General features: G+C 37.0%; 1 protein-coding gene across 11 annotated transcripts in view; it reads left to right on the forward strand.

Annotated features, from left to right (window-relative positions):
* WAPL (WAPL cohesin release factor) overlaps positions 1–15,626 on the forward strand; it is a 76,849-nt gene that overhangs the window by 10,532 nt on the left and 50,691 nt on the right. For all 11 annotated transcript variants that reach the window (XM_070230084.1, XM_070230107.1, XM_070230115.1 and 8 more), the window contains one exon: positions 14,492–15,535. In XM_070230084.1, the coding sequence (XP_070086185.1) occupies positions 14,492–15,535 (1,044 nt within the window). The remainder of the gene's footprint in view (positions 1–14,491; positions 15,536–15,626) is intronic.

Consider the following 15,626-nt stretch of genomic DNA (forward strand, 5'->3'; position numbering starts at 1 on the left):
GGACTGTGGAACTTAAAATGTTTAGGAACTGGACATGGCTGCTGGTGGATAGGAGAAAGAAGAGAAGAGGAGTCAGTGTACTATCTTATTAAATAAAAGTCAAAAATGGGATTACAGGAACAAGCAAGTTGGATAGTTGGTAGGTTGTGATTAAAAAGTGAGTTACCTGATTTTAATATTTAAGAGGTAAAGGCAGGACACGTTCCTGGATGAAACAGTGGGACATAGTGGCTGAGAGGGGATGTAGGAGAAGACTGTTGATGGGAGGTTAAAGAACTGGGAGATTGAGAGGTTGGGATTTGGTGGAATTCAGGATGATAGCACAGCTCGCATGGAGCAGTAGATTTTAAATCTCACGTAAAATCCTTAATAAATGAATAAGAGGTTGTTAGATGACAGGTATGGGGACGATTAGAGGGTAACTAGCTAGGTGGCACAAGTCTCAAGAGAAAGGGCTTTTATTAGAGGGTGGAGAAGTAATAGTTTTATAAAGAGGATCTGGAAAGCCAGCATACCAGTGACCCCAAACCATCCTACTCTGAGCTGCTAGAGGGGTTGCAGGAGAAGCAGCATCCTTAGTCAGGTTTCAGCTAGGGCAAGGAAGTGGTGGAGGGAATGAGCCCCCCCCCCCCCCCCCGGTGTATGTGAGCATGCTGATCACTGAGGCCTGGAGACTCTGGACTTAAGGGTGTTGGGGGTGGTGGGGGTGGTGGTGGCTTGTTAGATTATGAGATTGAAAAGAAGTACTGATGCATTTTGAGTGTTAAAGTACAGAAGGAGGTAGATGACAAGATGTGTTTACATTTTGGATCATCACACATAGAAACAGAGAGGAGAGGCTTTAGAACCAAATTTTCCTAGAGCCGTTTTCAAACCTTCCTTGTTGGTAAACCATCTGAAAAGTTTTTAAAAACTGTCTCCACTTCAACTGCCCCCCCCCATATATTTTTGAAGTTTGCATGTTGATCTATCAATCACGGTCCCAACTAGAAACAGGTGCTGTGCCCCAATTAGGCTAATACCAGGAAGGTTTATTTATAAGGGGCTATTTACAAAGGTGTGGGAGGAATGTTAGGGAAAGCACAAGGGATGGTGCCCTAGCCTTGGTTAGCTGCATTCAAGCTATTATCACCCATTTTCACAGGGACAAGGGATTACCTGAGCCATAAAGAGCAAGCCATCTTAAGAGGAACAATATCCTTCTATTGAGGGGCCTCATAAGGAATGTGCTGGAGGAGTAAAAAATACCTCAGTCTCACTTTCTTCCTTCCCTGCTCTGTCCTGCTGGAGCTCCTCATGGGTAGAACCCAGTGGAAGCCTGAGGGTCAGGAACCTATTTGACACAGGTCAGCTTCCTGGGGCAGAGATCAGGGTCTAGAGGAGATCTGGAAGGATACGAGGAAGATACCTGGTGTAATGTCTTAAAAAAAACAACAAAACCGTAAAGTTCCCTGGAAATGTATACAATTATGTAATCATTAGCAAGATACAGAATATTTTCATCACCTCAAAAGTTCCTTCATGCTCCTTTGTGGTCAGTCCCTTCTCCCACCTCCAAACCCTGACATCTGCTGATGTGTTTTCTGTCCCTGTAGTTTTGTATTTTCCAAAATGTCGTGTACATGGGATCACACAGTGTGTAGCCTTATCATTGTGGCTCCTTTCATTGAACATGATCTTTTAAGAGTATTCCATGTTGTTGCGTGGATCAGTAGTCCATTCCTTTTTATTGCTGAGTAGTATTCCATTGCACAGATGTAACATAATCCATTCACTAGTTGAAGGACATTTGAATTGTTTTCAGTTTTTGGCAATTATGAATGAAGCTGCTGTAAACATTCATATTTAGGCTTTTGTGTAGACATATGTCCTCATTTCTCTTGGGTAAGTACCTGGGTGTGGGATTGCTGGTCATGAAAATACTGGTCTTAAGTTTAAATGCTTGTGAAGGATATAATTTCTTGTAAAATAAATAATATAGTTTCTTGTAAATATTGACATTTTAAGATAAAGCTAACATGAAATTTAGGGATCATAGTTCTTTTAATTTTTTTATTGTAAAATAAAACATATACAGAAAATCACACAGTATAATATATAGAAGTATACGTTTAGCTTAATGAATTATTTATAAGCAACACCCTTATAAACCACCACCCACATCAAGAAGTAGAATTTTGCCAGCTACGCTCCAGAAGCTCTTCCATGTGTTCCGCCTTCACCCCCAAAATAACTGCTATCCTGTCTTTTATTATAATCCCCTTTTTGCTTGCAAGTACCGTAATTATTTGCTGTTCACTTTCATACATTAAAAAAAAAAGAACAAGTTCTTCAACAGCCAGAAGATTTATAATGTCCCTTTTCTTTTTGAAATTGTATTTCTATTCCACTTACCCCTCAGAATTTTTCTTTTTTTTTTTTGGTGAGGAAGATTGTTGCCAAGCTAACATCTGTGCCAGCCTTCCTCTCTTTTCTCTGTGGGACACTGCCACAGCATTCTTGGCAAGCATTGTGTAGGTCTGCACCCAGGATCCAAACCCTTGAACCCTGGGCTGCCTAACTAGAGCAGGCGAACTTAACCCCTGTGCCACCAGGCCGACCCCACCCCTCAAAGAATTTTATCCTAATGAATATATTTACGTTTGCTGTTTTAATGGTCATCCTTTTCATAGTTCTTTGTACACAAATATGTATATAAACTTTTAAGAATTTTCTGTGATTATAATGCTCTAAGTATTTAAAAATTCTTCTAGATTGTTAAGACCACAGTTATTGGTACATAATCCATCAAACATTTTAAAGGCAAAATTTATTAGAGATGGATTTTGTAATGACAGGAGTGGGGCTTTTCTCAATTAGTTCATGTGTATGTGGATGAATATCATTGTTAGAATATAAAAAGACTTTGGCATGAGTCTCTTCTTAGTTTTTAATACATGTAAGTATTAAGAAACCATATTGACAAAAATAATAATAGAGTTTTGTTATAGCATTTTCTGTTTGGAAGAAAGCAATGATTGGCAATCACCTGATGTGTGAAGGATTTGTTACCCAGACATTAGAGTCACTCAGTTATTAAGCACAGAAGCCAGTAATCTATCACATTATTTCTTTATAGCTCATGCCAGAGCTGGAGCAATGTACCATATTTAGATTAGGGATAGGGTGAGTGATATGCCATTATTCATAATGTGGGAGAATGATTAATCCCAGGTGAGTTGGCAGGTCAGTTTTTGGACCAGAGTACATTGAAAATTGAGGATTTAGAAATGAATTTCCTTAAAACTTAATTGTGCTTTTATATGTTTTGGAATGTCTTAGTGTAGTCTAGGGATCTCTTTATCTAGTTTGAAGAGTTATTGCTACCTGGAGGGAGGCCCACTGGTTGAGGAGTGGCTGGGGTATGTGTTGTGTTTCCTCTTCTGGTGGGCAGGGATGGGCAGCTTGAGCAGGAGACCATGGGAACAGACAAGCTCCTTGGCTTGTGGGTGGGTTATGGTGGTTGGTAGTGAGGCTTGTCACAGGCTGTGTTGATGGGGGATAAGGGGAGGTTGAGTTGACTTCACTGCTCTAGGTAGTGGTCCCAGTTGAGTAACACTTTTGAAGTTGTTTTATGTTTACTGTTTTATCTTTAAAGCTACATGTAAATTTTGTTTGATATGTGTGCTTTATGAAATATAAAAGTGTTTTCAATTGCTAGTTAAAATGCCTAACTTTTTTTTAAGTTCTTTATACTTTCCAAATCTTTGAGTAAAATTGATCCACTGAGGAAGATATACCATGTTTTTCCTCTGGCTTTATGGTGCCTCTGATAAACAGCCACATACCCTTGTTGCAGTGAAAAAAATCAGTTCTCTTCCACAGAAGCAAATGCCGTTAACAATGTCTTGTATAGCTTTTCACAATCTTTAATAGGCATAGCATGCAAATCTATGTATCTTTAAAAACACACTCAAATGGGAGCATGATATATGTATGTGTACACACACGTGTGTATATATATATAATACGTTCTATCTCTGATAGAGACGTTGTATTGTGCCTTAAAAGACACTTAAGGAAGAATCTTTAAGATGTACGCTTATCAGTATTTATAGATCTACCTTGTTCTTTTTTAGCAGCCTCATGGTTTTCCATTGTCTGGAGGTACCATACTTTTAGTCTCTTAGGGGATGTTTTGGCTGTTTCTTGTCCTTTGTTATTACAAATAAATGTTACGTTGAACGTCTTTCTAATGTTTTGGAGCATCGTGTCTCAGTATAGTGGTAGGAGATGTTTCTAGAAGTGGAATTGAAAGGGCATATACATTTAAATTTTCAGTTGATCCTGCCACATTTCCAACTAACAGTGTGGCTTTTCTTTTTTGCATCATCCTCCTATCAAACTTCGGACTTTGCCTAGCTGAAAGGTAGAAAAATGTTTTTTGGGGGGTTTAATTTTTTCATTTTAGAATAGATACATTTTTATCTTTTAAAAATTTAAATTAAAAAATATTATTTCTGCATGGTACAAAATGGGAGTGGCTAAAAACTTCCCAGCTCTTTTCCTCAGTCACCCCAGTTCTCCCTCCATGGCCATTTATTGTTGTTTGTTTCAGCCTTTCTGACATATGTTGTGCACATACAAGCAATACCAGCAGTTACATATGTGTGTGTGTATTTAACTCCACAAAATGATAACATGCTGTTTTGTACCTTGTTCTTTCACTTAATATAGCTTGGGGATAATTCTATGTCAGTATATGAAAATTTTCTTTCTGGCCTCCCTTTTTTACTTAAAATATTGCTGCATGGTGTGTCAGTTTCTGTGCGCTGTAAATTACTTAACTGGTTCCTTGTTAATGTCAGACTTTTGGGTTGCTTCCAGTGTTTTTGTTTTCTTTTTAAGTTGCTTAAATTTTCAGACAAACACCACTTACTAGCTGAGTCCCTATCAACCAATAACTTATATCTATTGGCCTTCAGTTGCAGAATTGGATTCGGGTTCACATTTCCTTATCTGAAACCTTTGGGGCGAGATTTCTCTTGAATTTTGGGTTGTTTGGAATATGGAAAATATAAATATTTTACATTAACACCCCATCAGGGTCTGAAGTGGCACTCTAATCAAAGACACTGTTTGTTCAGAAAAAGAAATACCAGCCTGAGTGAGATAAACGCCAAAAAGAGCCTCACTTAGGTGAGGTCAGGTTTTGCTTCAGGATGCGCCATGAGAAAACTTTTAGTCTTCAGAGCTTTTTGGATGTTGGAATTGTGGATCCCAACTTGTGAACTTGTAATAGTACCTCCTTCAGATGGTTGCTGTGAGATCAAATGAATTATTAGATGGAAAGTATTTAAAACAGTACTAGACGCATACTGAGGGCTTAGTAAGTATAAATATAGTTCAACTTTGTTTTACTTTGATTTTTTCCAACTTTATTGACATAGAATGGACATATAACATTGTGTGCTTTGATTTTTAATTGTGAATGAAATAGAGTATCTTTTCATAAGTTATCCATTCATTTCTATTTTTCTCTATTAATTACCTTTTTGTCTCTAGCTTCTTTTTTTACTGGAATGTTGGACTTATTGATGTGTAAGAATTCTTAATATATTAAGGAAATTAGCCTTTTGCATTTCCCTGATAACTAATAATGAGCGTTTTTCATGTGCATATTTGATATCAGTATAGTTTCTTTGGTGATGTCTGTTCAGATTTTTTGCTCTTCTTTAATTGGATTGTTTATTTTCTCATTGAACTTTGAGTTTATATATTCTGGATATGTCTTTTATCAGACTTATTTTTTGCAGGCGTTTTCTTTGAGTCTGTGGCATGTCCTTGCATTCTCTTAACAGTGTCTTTTGCAGAGCAGAAGTTAATTTTTACCAAGTCCCATTTTGTCAGCTATTTCTTTTATAACAAGGGGGTACACTCCTTTCCCTAGGCACCCCTTTCTTTATTGGACAGCTCCAACTGATCTTAATGTTCTTGCTCATCAGCTTTTATAGTTTCTATGAATTGGATGATTTCTACACGTTGAATAAATTTGTTCCCTCTTATGACAGTCACTCAGATATTTAAAGGCACCTTGCGTATAATGACAGCACTCCTTTACCCCCTAAATTAAACTTTTGTAGTTACCTCAACTGTATTTCATGAGTTATGGTCTCCAAAGGCATTTCTCTATCATCTGTACAGTCTCCTTAGTCAGAAGCCAAAGGTTTTGTTTAAATTTAGTCCTCAGCACATCGTGTGATATACATTTGCCATTTGCCCAGTGTATTAGATTTTTAACCTCTTCATCTGGACCTCTTCTGTTGTGGATTAGGATGGTAATCTGCTTCAGTGTTTCAATTTTTAGTAGCTAGCACTAAAGGTAGTGTAATATAATAGAACTTGATATGGGTCTTTTTATGAGGTCTTTTGGCCATTGGTTGAATTGGTAACTTTTGCCATCATTAGCCTCACTGGGCCTCTTTTTCCTCATCTATATAATGATGGGTTTGGTGAAAAGTGAAAGGGAATATCTTCACCTTCTTGTAAGAAGGGGGAAGGAGGTAATATATTGTTAATGTATACAGGCTAGCGTACCTTAGAGAGATGTCTGTGTATCCAGCTTCAGTAAACATTCATAGCCAATCTTATTTTATTTTTATCCCCACCTACTCTCTTTCCACAAAGGATTGTTTTGAAGCAAATTCCAGACGTATTTCATTTATAATTCTTTAACAGATAGGGACTCCAAAGAAGATAACTAGGGTACCATTGTTAGACTTAAAGGTACTTAATATATACCTTTGCCAGGTTTTACGTTTTAAACTTTTGAACAGACTATTTATAGACAGTATACAATTGAAGAGCAGGAACAGCTTTCCCCTCATCTCCATTGCTGAGGGCAACCATAGCTGTACATGATGTAGACCTACCTCATTCTTTTTAACAGCTGCATAGTGTTCAGATATGTGGCTGTGTGATAATGTAATTAGTTCTTTATTATGAAAGCAAAACCCAGGAAACAGTGTTGTAGTGAATTTCCTTCTTAGTTATGTTAATGCATACTCGAGGAAAATTATTTGTAGAGTAAATATTTGTAAATCAAACTGCTTAAGGGGGCTGGCCCTGTGGCCGAGCGGTTAAGTTCACGCCCTTCACTTCGGCAGCACAGGGTTTTGCCGGTTCAAGTCCTAGGCGTGGACTTGGCACCACTTGTCAGGCCACGCTCAGGCGGCATCTCACACGCTACAACTAGAAAGACCCGCAACTAAAAATACACAACTGTGTACCAGGGGGACTTTGGGGAGAAAAAGAAAAAGAAAATCTTTAAATAAAACTACTTACTTTGAGGGTAAGTCCATTTCTTTGACATGTACATTTTTAAAGATATTACCAAATTGCTCTCTGCAGTCCTGGCACTAAGATCCTGCTCCTCCAGAAATGGAGTTTTATTTATTTTCATTGCTCTGCAGTATTTCTCTGTATGAACAGACCACTCTATTGATTATATTGTTAATGAATATTTAGGTTTCACTATTTTGGAGTGATGTTGCTGCGAGTATACTTATATTTTGTTAAACCATGTGGAATTGCTAATATTTGATTATTTTAAAAATGGAAGTTTCATGTGGTTTAGTTTAATATACTTTTGGTGAACGTATGCATACATTTCTGTTAGATGAGTACTTTGAAGTGGAATTGTTGGGTCATAGGATAAGTGTTATATTTAGCTTTTATAGATAATGCCAAAGTGGTTGGTCCAGTTTCCTCTCCCACCAGCTGAAGTGGTTTTACCTCCTCCATGATACTTGGCATTGTGAACTTTAACTCTTTTGGTGGTTGTGTAGTGATACCTAATTATGGTTTTACTTTGCATCTTCCTAATAACTAATGAATACAACCACCTTTTAATATATTTTATATGTTTATTAGATGTCCTTTCTTATGAAGTGACTGGTCAAGTCTCTCGATCACTCATTTTATATTGGGTATCTTTTCATTATTGAGTTGTAGGCGTTCTTTGTATAGTCCTAATACCCCCTACTCTGGTTTGTTTGGTAGTTCTCTTAAATACTGGTTTTTTTCCTCTCTTTTTTTTTTTTTTTATAAGGAAGATTAGCCCTGAGCTAACTACTGCCTGTCCTCCTCTTTTTGCTGAGGAAGCCTGGCCCTGAGCTAACATCCGTGCCCATCTTCCTCTATTTTATATGTGGGATGCCTACCACAGCATGGTATGCCAAGTGGTGCCATGTCCGCACCCAGAATCCGAACCGGCGAACCCCAGGCCACCGAGAATCGGAATGTGCAAACTTAACCGCTGCGCCACCTGGCCGGCCCCATTATGGACAGATTTAGTTTTGATGAAATGAAATTTCTTTTCCTTTATGGTTAATGCTTTTTGTTTCTTCTTTAAGAATCCTTTCCTGCCTGAGGTCATAAAGCTAATACTGCTGTATACTAAAAACTTTACATTTTCTCCTTCATATTTAGGTCTCTAATTCATCTGGATTTGTAGGAAGTCTTATTTATTTATTTTTTTGTTAAGATTGGCAGCTGAGCTAACATCTGTTGCCAATCCTCTTTTTCTCTTCTTCCCAAAGTCCCCCCAGTACATAGTTGTATATTCTAGTTGTAGGTCCCTCTGGTTGTGCTATGTGGGATGCCGCCTCAGCATGGCTTGATGAGTGGTGCCATCTCCGCCCCCAGGATCCGAACTGGCAAAACCCTGGGCCTCCGAAATGGAGTGTGCAAACTTAACTGCTCCGCCACAGGACTGGCCCCGTGTAGGAACTCTTTTTAAATTAAGAAACTTAAGATTTTTTTAAATAATATGAGTTGCAATTATATTTTTCACATTTTATTGTTTCTTTTGACTTAACATTTTTCTGATGCTGAAATTTTAGATTTTATGTAGATTAATACAGATTATGGGTTTTGTATCTGAGAAAGAACTTCCCCATTCCAGGGTAATATATTTCTTTTAATTCCCTTTTATTTTATAATATGTATCCAGTTTCATTTTCCATGTTTAACTCTTTGATTCGTCTAGCATATATTTTCACGTTTGAGGTAAAAAAACAACTTTATTTTTTCCCAGATGGTCCGGTACCCTTTATTGAATAGTCCATCTTTCCTGTAGAGATTTGAAACTCCATAATCGACATATACTGATTTCCTACTGTGTTTTTCTCCTTCTTTTGTCCTTTAAACCAATTAAAAAATATATTTTAGAGTGTTTGAAAACTTGCTAAAACTAGATACTCTCCCTGAGAAATGTGTGCACATTTTTTTCATACAGTTTCACAAGATCTGCAGAATGCATGAAACCCATTCATAGTGATTGGACTTTGCCTCCTGCTTTGAAATACTTCAAAGAGTTTACTTCACTCATGGAAACCTTAAATCATCCCACCTGTTTATTTTTCTTTGTAAAGCTGTGTACAGTTGTGCATTGCTTAATGGTAGGGATAAGTTCTGAGAAATGCATTACTAAGCGATTCTGTCATTGTGCGGACATCATAGAGTATACCTACACAAACCTAGATGGTGTAGTCTACTGCACACTTGGGTTTATATGGTCCTAATCCTGGGACTGCTGTCATATATGCAGCCCGTGGTTGACCGAAACCTTGTTATGGGGCACATGACTGTATACTCATATTATTGCAAATACTGATAGGTTTGTGTCTTTATTTTTAAGGGAACCATCTATTTCTTTCAAAATTAAGAATCTTTAAGGGAATTATAGGCATTAATTAATGTTTTATGTGAGATTGCTTACTGTTTTTTAGGGAAGCAGAATGGAGCCTAGAGACGTAGTAGGACTTGCTGAGTTTTTGCGCATCTAGTTATTGGCTTAGCTATGTGTTCCAACTCTGTGCTTGTCACACTCCAAATTCCATGTAGCCGTCTTCATTAAGATAAATTCCATCCCTTATATGTTACCCAATACAGAAGCTTGAGTAGCTAGAGATGCTAAAGTCTAGTGATGTTAAAAGGCATTTAGTAAGTATTTGATTGCAGATGGTGCTAGGCTAAGTGTTGTACTGAGAACTTTCTACACATCTGGTGTTTACCGTCTAGCATGAGGAGGAACAGTAGGCCTTCGAGTGTGGTTTTGGATTCCTTACTAAAAGATTATTAAAAATATATCCTGTATTATGGCAAATTGTAATAGCTGTGATAATTTACATCTGTGTGATGCTCTGTAACTGCAAAATATCCTTAAGTATATTATCTTCTTTTATCTGTTCAGCCTGTCCTTGAGACAGATTTTACTAGTTTATTTTTTCAGGTGAAGAAATTGCTTTTCTTTTTTTACCCCCTTTAGAAACAGCAACTTTGTTTTTTTATTTTTTCAGGTATACATCATTATATTTTGATTTCTGTGTAGATTACATCATATTCACCACCCAAAGACTACTAACCATCATCATCATACACATGTGCACAGTCACCCCTTTCTCCCCCTCCCACCCCCTTCCCCTCTGGTAACCAGTGGTCTAATCTCTGTACCTATGTGTTTATTTGTTGTTTTTATCTTCTATTTATGAATGAGAGCATGTGGTATTTGGCTTTGTCCGTCTGATTTATTTCAATTAGTGTAATACCCTCAAGGTCCATCCATGTTGTTGCAAATGGCAAGATTTCATCTTTTTTTATAGCTGAGTAGTAGTCCATTCTGTATATATACCACATCATTTTTATCCATTCGTCCCTTGAGGTTGTTTCCAAGTCTTGGCTATTGTGAATAATGCTGCAGTGAACATAGGGGCACATAAATCTTTATGGATTCATGTTCTTTGGATAAATACCCAGCAATGAAATAGCTGGATCATATGGTAGTTCTCTTCTTAATATTTTGAGAAATCTCCTTACTGTTTTCCTTAGTGGTTGCACCAGTTTGCATTCCCACCAGCAGTGTGCGAGTCCCCCTTTCTCCACACCCTCTCCAACACTTATTTCTTGTCTTCTTAATTATAGCCATTCTGATGGGCATGAGGTGATATCTCATTGTAGTTTTGATTTGCATTTCCCTAATTAGTGATGTTGAACATCTTTTCATGTACCTGTTGGCCATCTGTATATCTTTTTTTGGAAATCGTTCAGATCTTTTGCCCGTTTTTTTAATTGGGTTATTTGTTTATTTGTGGTTGAAATGTATGAGTTCTTTGTATATTTTGGATATTAACCCCGTATCAGATAGGTTGTTTGCAAATATCTTCTCCCAATTTTTAGATTGTCTTTTCATTTTGTTGATGGTTTCCTTTGCTGTGCAGAAGCTTTTTAGTTTGATGTAGTCCCATTTGTTTATTTTTTCTTTTGTAACCTTTGCCTGATGAGACGTGGTATTTCAAAATATGCTACTAAGACTGATGTCGAAGAGCATACTGCCTATTTTCTTCTGGAAGTTTATGGTTTCAGGTCTTAGATTCAAGTCTAATCCATTTTGAGTTAATTTTTGTGGATGATGTAGGATGATGGTCTGCTTTCATTCTTTTGTGTGTGGCTGTCCAATTTTCCCAGTACCATTGACTGAAGAGACTTTCCTTTCTCTGTTGTATATTCTTTGTTCCCTTGTTGAAAATTAGCTGTCCATAGATGTGTGGGTTTATTTCTGGGCTCTCGATTCTGTTCATCTGTGTGTCCGTTTTTGTGCCAGTGCCGTGCTCTTTAATTACTATAGCTTTGTAGTATATTTTGAAATCAGGGAGTGTGATACCTCCAGCTTTGTTTGTTTTTCTCAGGATTCCTTTGGCTATTCAGGGTCCTTTGTTGTTCCATATAAATTTTAGGATTCTTTGTTCTATTTCTGTAAAAAGTGTCGCTGGAACTTTGATGGGGATTGCGTTGAATCTGTAGGTTGCTTTAGGAACTCTGTTAATTCTTCCGATTCAAGAGCAGGGAATATCTTTCCACTTTTTTGTGTTGTCTTCAATTTCTTTCGACAATGTTTTATAGTTTTCAGTGTACAGGTCTTTCACCTCTTTGGTTAAATTTATTCCTAGGTGTTTTATTCCTTTTGTTGTGATTGTAAATGGGATTGTGTTCTTAATTTCTCTTTCTGCTACTTCGTTTTTAGTGTATAGAAACACAACTGATTTTTGTATGTTGATTTTTATATCCTGCAACTTGAAACTTCTTAAGGCCTCATTTTAGCTAATAAGTGGCAGAGCTAGCACTCATTTATGTATCCCCTAAACTGTTAGCTAGAAATACATTTCTCTTTATATAGTCAGTTTAGATTAAAGGAGAGTAATGCTTAGCCTCTCTGTAAGAAAATAACTCATTTTTATTTACTTTTTTTCCTCTTTATATGCTTGATGTTTTGTGATGTTAAGTGGGTTTATCTGACAGGGAAGCTGGTTGGTTGAGGGAGGAGGGCAGTTGAAAGTCTTTGCTGTTCTGCGTTTTAGGGTAAGACAGCCTTACTCTCTTCTGAAGGTACAGTTAGGCTTGTTTGTTGGAGAGCTGAGTGATGAAGGACTGTGGAAAGCACTGTAGACATGAGAATGCCGTGGAGGAGAACTGGGACAGCCTTTCTCATGCAGAACTCTTTGTTGATTAGATTGGCTTCATCTGTGTAACGGGTCTCAGCAGTTTAAAGAAATAAATGTGCTTCAGTAATTCAGCTGTAGGATTATTTATGCCATAGAAATGAATAAATGAGTAGATTATACTTGCTGATATGACTTAGCTATATAACTTTCAATGAGAATACTTTTTTCTGTAGGGCTCTTTATTACTCTTTGCACCCAAAACAAATTTACAGGAAAGGTTACAATGAGGTTAGGCTTATCATATGAAAGGCAACCTGTTTATGAGAATAGTAACTGTTAAAACACAACCTGTGCTTTCTCTGATTTTAGAGCAAATGAGAATAATAAGTCAAACTTGAAGTAGTAATTTTAAGAAACATGGATAATAAAGTTTATTGTTCACAGAAACTTTTTTTTTAGTCAGAAGGATGTTTATTATGTAAAACACTTAGAAACACCCTAAGTAAATTTTGTGACATTAAGACAATGGAATGGTGTATAATTATAAAAATGCTGTAGTGTGACATTTAATGACCTCTAGCCCTTTGTGTAGCTGACTGTACTAAGCATTTCCTTAGGCGTTTGTTAGGGAATAATCCTTCAGGAACTGTGAAGTAGTCTAGGTCAGTGGCTTCCCTTTCAAGCAGAGGAGAACATTGAGGCCCTCAGCAGAACTCCCAAAGCTCAGGTCTTGCCTGAGCTCTGAAGAGCTAGTTTACCCAGAACAACACAAGCCTCCAGACTCAGCTACCAGTGCGCTTTCCACTTGTTAGAAAAGCAGTTGTATTATCTCTCCAGGTCTGGTTTTAGACTTGGCTTTCCTTCTACCCTTTTTAAGGTATCAGACTTCAGAGTCAGCTTTTAATTTTTAGTTTTTCAGTATCTTATGCTTAATGATTGGTGTTTCTGAGATTATGAAAACTGTAGTTCCTTGCCTTCGGCTGGGAAATATCCAAGAATAAAACAGATAGAGCTATAAATTAGATGCCTTCTAAAGGTAAGTACATATAATCTTAAGTTAAATTATATTTAAACTCATTGGGTAGTATTAAAAATTAAAAAGTGAATTCATGCAAAGCATCCCTTTGTCTGTATTTGATGGTTTGCTATTTGAGAGCTATAAATGGCTTTCTTAAATGTAGGTGCACTTTTTTAAAAAAGTAATTTCATTGCCTGGCATAAACATTTTATCATTGTTTTTCTACCAATAAATGCTGGAAGAATTAATCATAATACCAATTTGAATCATATTTTCACCTGTCACTTAGAAAGGAACAAAAAATGTTTCTGATGAGAAAAATTAAAAACAACAAAAATGAATTCCCCAAGTACAAAATGAATAGGCAGTTTAAGTTTTTCTACTGGCTGATACGCATAAATAGCCACTTAACTTAGGTACCAGAGCCACTGTTAAAAAAAAAATCCTTCAAGTTAATATGGCTTTTAGGATTAGAAGAAAGAATGGAAAGCAGAAATAGCTGAAGAAACTTGACCCTGGGACAGGTTTCTAGACAGAGCTGGCATACCTCATGGGCAACCCTACCCCAGAGAAATACACACTCTGCTGGAATGTTTTCAGTTATTGTGTTATACTGTCTAGATTCTACTAAGTAATTTTTAATTTAAGCATTTTTATTTGAAAAACCCGTAATACCTCAAAGAAGGTTTGCCTGAGTCATTTACATGTCATTCTGAATTGATCCAGTTCCTTAACGCTGCTGAAATCTCTTGAATTTAGGCCTTGGATGCCTAGGGGAGTGGTCACTAGCAGACATGAGAGCTGTATTCTAAGAAGGTGGAAACGGAAATGTCAAATATGTAAACGTTAATTTCATCATAACTTAAAATTATTGCAATTACTTTAAGATTGAGTGGTTCTATACGATTTGTTAGCCAGATATCCCTGTTACTTGTTAAATTTTATATTGATGTCACTCATGTTTTTATCTTTTGACTTATTTTAATTTTTATAGATAAAGTGGAGAATTTTAGTGAAGAATATGAAAAGAACAGTCACCATATTTACAAAAATGCTGAAGACAGTACTAAGAAACCCAATGCAGAAACTATAGTGGCTTCTGGATACAAAGCTGATGAAATCAAGGAAACAAATGATACTTGGAACTCCCAACTTGGAAAAAGATCAGAATCTCCATCAGAAATGTCTCCGATGAAGGGATCTGTAAGAACTGGTTTGTATGAATGGGATAATGATTTCGAAGATAGCAGATCAGAAGATTGTATTTTAAGTGTGGATAGTGATCCTCTTTTGGAGATGAAGGATGAAGATTTTAAAAATCGGTTGGAAAATTTAAATGAAGCCATTGAGGAAGACATCGTGCAAAGTGTTCTTAGGCCAACCAACTGTAGGACGTACTGTAGGGCCAATAAAGCAAAATCCTCGCCAGGAGCATCCAATTTTGATAAGCTAATGGACGGCACCAGTCAGGCCTTAGCCAAAGCAAACAGTGAATCAAGTAAAGATGGCCTGAATCAGGCAAAAAAAGGCAGTGCTAGTTGTGGGACCAGTTTTAGAGGGACGGTTGGACGGACTAGAGATTACACTGTTTTACATCCATCTTGCTTGTCAGTTTGTAATGTTACCATACAGGATACTATGGAACGCAGCATGGATGAGTTCACTGCATCAACTCCTGCAGATTTGGGAGAAGCTGGCCGTCTAAGAAAAAAGGCAGATATTGCAACTGCTAAGACCACTACTAGATTTCGACCTAGTAATACTAAATCCAAAAAGGATGTTAAACTTGAATTTTTTGGTTTTGAAGATCATGATGAGACAGGAGGTGATGAAGGAGGTTCTGGGAGTTCTAATTACAAAATTAAGTATTTTGGCTTTGATGATCTCAGTGAAAGTGAAGATGATGAAGATGACGACTGCCAAGTGGAAAGAAAGACAAGCAAAAAAAGAACTAAAACAGCTCCATCACCCTCCTTGCAGCCTCCTCCGGAAAGCAATGATAATTCCCAGGACAGTCAGTCTAGTACTAATAATGCAGGTAAGATTTAAAAAAATTTCTGTAGGTAAATGCTTCTCAGGCTTACGTCAGTTTAGTTTCCTCCTAGATACTCAATTTTAACTTATGTTTA

The sequence above is a fragment of the Equus caballus genome, chromosome 1, assembly GCF_041296265.1.
Source record: "Equus caballus isolate H_3958 breed thoroughbred chromosome 1, TB-T2T, whole genome shotgun sequence".
NCBI classification, from domain to species: Eukaryota; Metazoa; Chordata; class Mammalia; order Perissodactyla; family Equidae; genus Equus; species Equus caballus.